This window comes from Mchenga conophoros, linkage group LG11 (assembly GCF_057382185.1).
Source record: "Mchenga conophoros isolate Kocher_MC1m ecotype Shallow Benthic linkage group LG11, M_conophoros_male_GT1.1, whole genome shotgun sequence".
NCBI lineage: Eukaryota > Metazoa > Chordata > Actinopteri > Cichliformes > Cichlidae > Mchenga > Mchenga conophoros.
The window spans coordinates 17,899,266-17,906,849 of NC_140536.1; the positions used below are offsets into that span (position 1 = coordinate 17,899,266).

General features: G+C 40.8%; 1 protein-coding gene across 1 annotated transcript; it reads left to right on the plus strand.

Moving 5' to 3' along the window:
- The first annotated feature begins 2,229 nt into the window (after positions 1 to 2,229).
- On the plus strand, positions 2,230 to 7,094 carry oprd1b (opioid receptor, delta 1b). The gene is made up of 3 exons (XM_085291231.1): positions 2,230 to 2,557; positions 3,859 to 4,214; positions 4,392 to 7,094. Exons 1-3 carry the CDS (start codon positions 2,346 to 2,348, stop codon positions 4,919 to 4,921), a joined length of 1,098 nt encoding a protein of 365 aa, XP_085147357.1. The 5' UTR covers positions 2,230 to 2,345; the 3' UTR covers positions 4,922 to 7,094.
- Positions 7,095 to 7,584: the final 490 nt, after the last annotated feature.

Consider the following 7,584-nt stretch of genomic DNA (forward strand, 5'->3'; position numbering starts at 1 on the left):
GTGTTAATATTTCCCAGTTAGCATCTTTCTGCTTCTGCTCAATTATACTTTGGATGCAAATATTTTACTTTCTGTTTGTTTAAAACCTTAAGTTACTTTTCATATTTTAATATATTAGTCTAATAATCATTTTTCCACCCACATTATTATAGATAAAGTTGCACCACATAATAAAGATTATTCAAATGATCTGTAACAGCAACATATATTTTAAAAATCCCAGAAAAGCACCTGTTCGATACTCTCAGCTTACATTTTCCAGGGTTTGAGAACTGAATGTTTTTTAGCCTTATGTTGCAGGAATTGGTTCAAGTTTCATGGGAAGGAATGAAAATAGTGAGGAAGCCTTAGTGTGACTCTTGTGTCAGAAGCCTAACTTTGGTCCCAGCAGTTTTTGTTTTTGCCACCTGCACCACTAAATTGAATTGTGCAGCTGTGTTAGACAGAGCATGTCAGTTTTAAAGAGTACAAAAAAGACAATGGGAAATCTCACAGAGATTTTAAAGGAAAAGAACAGCAAGTTAGAAAATGATGGAAAAGTAAAGGATCACTAAAAGTCAGAATCAACAGACATTTGACTGAACATCAGAAATGTTAACCTGGCTGCTCTCAAGGAACAGTCCTCCTCACTAGACTTCATAGCACTCAAACACTGAACAACTGGCAGATCAGTCCAGTACAAAACACAAGCTTGTGAAATCTAAAAATGCTCTTTTCTTAGGGAGACACAAATAGTCTATTTCAAAGACACTGCAAAGGTGTTACCTGCTATGGCTTACCAGAGATTATGGCTCTTCCATTAACTGGAGGTGATGGTTTGATCATTGCCTGTCTGTATGGCAGAGTTTCCATGGGCAAGATACTGAAAACCTAACATGTTCTCCAGCATGTCCATTAGTAGGACAAATGCTGTATGTATAGCACAAACACACTGTGTGAATGTTCCTAGTAAGTAAGCACTAAATAAATGCAGTCCATTTACCATTTAAATGCTGCCCGTTCACTGCTTTGTGCTGCGCTGATGGCCGTTCCTTAAAGGTCAGTCTGCAGAGTGCATCGATTATTGCAATTTTAATACAGCCACAGGAGAATCTGTATCTGTGCATGTTCAAAAAAACCCCCACATGTTAGAGAAAGACTCAAATGCATGACACACTCAATTTCAGGAGCCATAAAGCATTACATGCTGCAGCCTGTTTGTAATGGTTTTTGATGTCCAGGTTAATGGAAAGGCAGCTACAGATACAGATTTCATTAAAATTGGAAAAAGATGTCTGCTTGGCACTCTTAGAAAAAGAGTAATGAAGGACCTATGATCTGCTGCCAGCTGTACATGTTAGGCTGTAAAGCTTCAGTAAATCTAATGTTAGTAAACAAATTAAATGTTCTAATAAGTAAAAACACAACAGTGATACAGTGATATCCAGGGACAAGAAAAGCTTCATCACATTTATATTACTAAAAAATGGCCCCCACTTATTAAATATTCACCCAGAGTAAATACACAGTTCTCAAATGGAGGCGCATATGTATTTGTAGGCTTGTGTCAGTGTGTTTGCTCATATAGCTGTGATCAGTACTGTGAGGGTCATAAGCCGGTAATTTGGGACATTAGGGTTTTACAACTTAGACTCTTTAAACATTTGCAACCCATCGCTAAACAGTTATTGACTGATCTGCCATAACTAGGATGGATGACAGGAACAGCAGGAAAACCACAGGTTTACAGAGCGTGTTTGGCGAGATCTATTTAGGCAAAATTACTAAATTAGGGTGCAAAGGTCACTGATAGGATTCATGAGTGAAATGATAAACTGGTTTAACCATTAAAAAACAGTTAACATAATTGAGTTGTTAATAAAGCTGGTGATCTGGTGTCGTTTTTAACATCGGCTGACTTCCTCGTTTACTAATACATCATTAATGTGTAAAGTTCTTAAAGCACTTGCTGCTATGCAGTAATGCTATCAAAAGCAAGCTAAATGTTTCCCTGGTGCTGTCAGGTGGTAACGTGATGGTGACCGCCCGGTGAGAAGAGTCAGGCTGTAGAACATGTTATGGCATCTTGGTTATGACTGGCAATCGTCTGATGATGAAGCATTTTTAATTCACGCGTTCTGAAAAAAAGTCTCTTTAGGCAAGGTAAGAACTTGTCAGGGAAACGGTCTGCTTGTTCTTTGTGCGCCAGTGCGCAGAGACGCACGCGCCACTCACACGCGGGCGGGCGAGACGCAGAGGCACAGCTCTCACATCCTCCGAGCGCCCGATGACTTAATTTGTCGCACAGTTTTCGTGCGCTCGTACTTCTCGAATTATTGCGCTCTGTTCGCACCTGGATCCCCGCAATGGAGTTTTCCACTCTTCTCCCGGACTATTTCTACTCGGTCTCAGTAACTCCTTTCAATGTTACGCGCTCTGAGGATCTGCTTTCCATTCCTGGCAACGAGACCAACAAGGACAGAAGACTTGTCATCCACGTTTGCATCACGGCTCTCTACTCTCTCGTCTGCGTGGTGGGACTGGTGGGAAACGTGCTTGTAATGTACGGGGTGGTCAGGTAAGAAGGACACGCTATTCAGATAACGATAACCCAAAGGGAATGTGTTGAAAGGAAGACAAAATAATTTACTTGCTCGACACGTTTTAAAAGGTGAAAAGCGACACACTCATGCACATATGACAGAAACCCCAATATGGATAGGATAAATATGTTTTCATGTGATCAGGGTTTATTTTAAATGACCATAAAGTACTCTGTATGTTACGTATTAAAATATAGCAGAACAATTTCACATATTTCTATTCGAGGGAAATCCATTTTCACTCTCGTACTTTATTTGTGATGGTCCCCTTCGTAACTGCCCACAGTGCCAGTTGCGCCTGAGAGCCGCTCTCCATCACATCCACCCACCCACCCACCCACACACACACACACACACACACACACACACACACACACACACACACACACACACACACCTCCCACATGTAAGACGAGGATGGAGCGTAATCTACAGTTTAGCCCTGAAATTATTTAATTGCACCAATTATTCCTGTAAGAGAGTGGGGTTGTAAATTGAGATGATAAACCAAAGCTCAACCTTAAAAAGCGATACTGTGTCGATATGATGTATTCTCGATTTTGGGGATTTCTTTTTTAATTTTTGAAAAAGAAATGAAGAAAACTTTAAATATATCACTCACACTCCCAGGCAAAGCAGTTACGCACATGATGAGATCAGTGCTGTAATACATAGATGTCTTAATACCTGGGAATAAGATGTGTCTCCCACAATCCTTTCAGAGTCTGATATTTTACAGCAAAACACTTCAGAAACATAATTTAATCAAATGTGACCCACAGAGTGTCATGTTGTGGGCTGATGTGGAGCAATCCATATTAAAAGAGCCAGGCAAATGTTAAGCTGGCACTCAGAAAAAAAACACACACACACACAAAATAATTTTAATCTAAAATCAAGTAGGAGTTTGGAGGGCTTTGAGCTATAATCAATTCATTACATGGAAATGTGTTTTAATGGAGGCTCCAGAGAAGCTGACGAGCTGCTGTGCATTTAGTGTAGCGCTCTAATAACATTATGCACCTAAAAAAATCTTATTTATTTAGAGGAAATAGCAGATTATTGGTTTTATGGTTAAATGAATTAAATAAAACTTTGTAACTTTTAAAATTTTAATGGAAGTCGTGAGTCAGCCACACGAGACATCCTCTTTGTGTTATAGCAACAGCCAGACCTTGGGAAGAAATCCAGTCTCCTCCAGCTGACAATTGTTCCCATCCGCTGTGTGTCACAATCTGTTTAAAGTGTGCTCTGCACTTTTCTTCCCACCAAACAGGTACACGAAGATGAAGACAGCCACAAACATTTACATCTTCAACTTGGCTCTGGCCGACGCTCTCGCCACCAGCACCCTTCCTTTCCAGAGCGCCAAGTACCTGATGAGCACGTGGCCGTTTGGGGAGCTCCTGTGTAAAGTGGTGATAGCCATTGACTACTACAACATGTTCACCAGCATCTTCACGCTCACCATGATGAGCGTGGATCGCTACATCGCTGTGTGTCATCCGGTCAAGGCCCTGGACTTCCGCACGCCCGCCAAAGCCAAGCTTATCAACGTCGCCATCTGGATCCTCTCCTCTGCTATCGGAGTCCCCGTGATGATCATGGCTGTTACCAAGGTGACAGAAGAAGGTGAGGGAATTTTCATTGCTGCTGTTAAAAAAAAAAGAGGCGCTGGAAAATACTATTGCTCTGTGAAAACATACTGGCTGTTTAAAAGGAAAAATAAAACAGACTTTTGAGTTGTGTTATTAATTTCAGTTAGCCTCTCCTTCTTTTATTAAACTTGCAATTGTTTTACCTCCTCAGGAGTCACTTTGTGCTCTCTTGGATTTCCTGAACCGGAAAGGTACTGGGACACGGTGACAAAAATCTGTGTATTCATTTTTGCCTTCGTGGTGCCCATCCTGGTCATCACCGTTTGCTATGGGCTGATGATCCTGCGTCTTAAGAGTGTCCGTCTGCTTTCTGGCTCCAAAGAGAAGGACAAGAACCTGCGGCGGATCACCCGGATGGTCCTGGTTGTCGTGGCGGTTTTCATAATCTGCTGGACTCCCATTCACATCTTCGTCATTGTCAAGACCGCTGTGAAAATTGACCGCAAGAATCTCCTGACCATGGCCTGCTGGCATATTTGCATAGCTCTGGGCTACACCAACAGCAGTCTGAACCCTGTGCTGTATGCCTTGATGGATGAGAACTTCAAAAGGTGCTTCAGGGATTTCTGCCTGCCCTATCGCTCCCGCCCGGAGCAGAGCAGCTTCTCCAGAGTCCGCAACAGCACGCGGGAGCCCGCGTCCGTTTGTGCCCCTGCGCCGACAGCGAAGCCGCCCGCCTGACTAGGTATGGATCAGCTGGGTGGGAGAGCAGTGCATGATGACCTCCAGACTGAAGTCACGCAGTTCTCCACCACAGGAGTCTGAATTTAAACATGCAGGCTTCTGAGCTGCTGTTTAAATGAATGATTGATTGTTTTTGAAACTTTTATGTGTCACAAGGTTTTGGGGTGGGGGGTTCTTTCAGGACAATCACAAACATCCCCGTGTGTCCCTGTGTATGATAATATGTATTTAAAAATGCATATAAATTACTGCAGTGTGTAAAAAAATACACACCAATAATGCACCTATCTCAACAGTACATGCGCACTGGGAAGCCAACAAGCTGACTTTTAGCTTTAACTGTGTTTGTGGGATTTCACATATTAGGTAAACAATGGGAGTCATTGCACCATATGTGCTCAGTCCATAAATTAGCAGGATATCAAGAAGGACGTTGATCCTAAGCATACAGACATTGCCAGCAAGGTGTATTTTTATGGCCAAGCGGTGGCGATTGTGTGATTGGCCAAGTCAGTCAGCTGACCACAATCAAAAAGATCATATGTTTTCCTTACTGAAAACCAGACTGACTGATGATGCCAGTCGTTGCTGGCAGAGGAAACACTGCTGTCTCCTCACATGTGTGGAGCACAGACTTTCACTGATTTACAGACAAATATCAGACCCGGGGACTTTATTGATTGCCGCTTGTTATTCATCAAACACTAAAATTGTGGGATCGTTTCATAAAAGGGCTACCAATCTGTTAATCTTACACACAAAGGTTGATTTGATAAAGCTCTTTCAAAGCTGGTGACCGTTTTAGCCAATGTGCACTCTGCCACTTTAGCTGGCCATGTCATCAGAGTGAGGTAGAGGTTCCTTTTTGTTTGGCATTTTTGTTGGAAGTCTAAAAAGTGTCTCAACAACTGTTCAGAATGTGCACTAGTTTTCGAACATCTTATTTTTTCATTTACAAATGTTTATTCTTGCAATTTAACAATTATAAATTGCATGTTTATTCTCTTTCGTTAGCTCTGTTAGCTAGTAAAACCTCCACTATCTTATTGCTGTTGAGCTGACTGATAATTCTCCGTGGGCTGGTCACTAAAAGCAGATTCTTTCATGTCAACACGTTTAAAAACTCACTAATATCATGAATGTAAGGTTGAGGCTTTATTTGCTTTCTGTCTGTGATATTTGAACTAGCAGATGTTTCACATAAGGAAAGATGCCGGTTAAAGAGATATCAAAAAACATGAAAATACTGCCTTCGTGAATAAGCAGCGATGACTGTTTGGCTGACTCTATGTTTCCGCTCCTGTAGTAGTTAGGCAATAACCAAAAAGCTGTTCAGCTGGCAGATGGGTGACAAGCTGAAGGGGACAATGGAAATGCAGTGGAAATGCTGTTTCAAGTCAGCGATAGATCACTAAATAGCCTCAAATTGACCTGGAGGAAAATCTGAATTAGATCAAATGCATTAGTGGGCAGGAAGAATCTTCTTAAACATATTAAACCTAATGGACAATTTTCCAGTGATGATTGCTGGACATTTACACAAGAGAGAGAATTCAAATTGATGCCTCTCGTTTTGATAGTGCAGCAATGTAGTGTTGCTTTGGCAGTATTGTGTATATACACGAGTACGAACTGTGTCAGATCTGTACATAATATCACGGTGTAATGATATTTTTCAGTATTTTGATTGTGATTTATTTTATTTCAGTGTGCTGTTTAGCTGTCGTACCATCGAGTCAAATCTGATATAACTATATACACATAGTTAAAATGTGAGGAGAAGTATTCCAGATCTTGAAAGGAAATAGGTCTCTGTCTCCTGTCTGGACAATCTCTAACTGGGTTTTTTTATAGGCACAGTAAAAATGTCCTGCAGTGTGGATGATAGTATTTTCAGCTGAATGAAAGTAAGTAATGCCTTTTTCAACTTGTGTTTCTGTGTTTTTGCAGACAGATGTTTGACTGTCTGTGCTTGATCTTTAAAATCTGTTTATATTCTGCAGTATCTAAAGTACTTTAATGTGCATATGTAATAACTGCTTTTGTTTTTGAAAAACAAAAAAAAGCCCCACTGTCATACAGACTAGTATAAGTTGTATCTTGGACTTTTATTTTGAAATATTGTTGATTATCATCACTTTTTCAATAAAACATCCACCTGTATGTGATCATTATTACAGATCCTGTTAAAAATTACTGACACTGTGGAAGTTTCACATGTGATCTCTTGGTTGGATTGAGTGTAATGAGCAGGCAATGCAGATGGGACATAGTGTCATCTGGTTGCCTGAGCGTAGGGCGTTGGGGTAGGCACAACACATTTAAAGTCCATCTTTAAATTAAGCACAATTTGAAATAAGTGTGGAGTAATCCTGTGATCTTTGTATGAATGGAAGGCTGAGGCTGGTAATCCCCTATACAGCACTGTGCAAAAGTCTCGAGACACCACTCACTTCTTTATATTTTGCTAGGAAAATGGGAAATTTATTGGGAAAATTGTATGGGATATGTATTGAAACACACGTGAACATTTGCGGTTATTTGTTCTGTTCTGTGAAAATTAATAGCCAGCTCTTGTTCCCACTGATGCAAATTACGATTTCATGCAGTGAAGTCATAACAACAACTGGTTAAAACTGGTTTGTTGTCTGGATTTTGAT

Bases quoted from the DNA above. Each gene is read 5' to 3' on its own strand.
- oprd1b (XM_085291231.1), top strand. From the start codon at position 2,346: ATGGAGTTTTCCACTCTTCTCCCGGACTATTTCTACTCGGTCTCAGTA. The intron at 2,558-3,858 runs GTAAGAAGGACA...CCCACCAAACAG, and splicing joins GTAATGTACGGGGTGGTCAG to GTACACGAAGATGAAGACAG. The intron at 4,215-4,391 runs GTGAGGGAATTT...TTACCTCCTCAG, and splicing joins TACCAAGGTGACAGAAGAAG to GAGTCACTTTGTGCTCTCTT.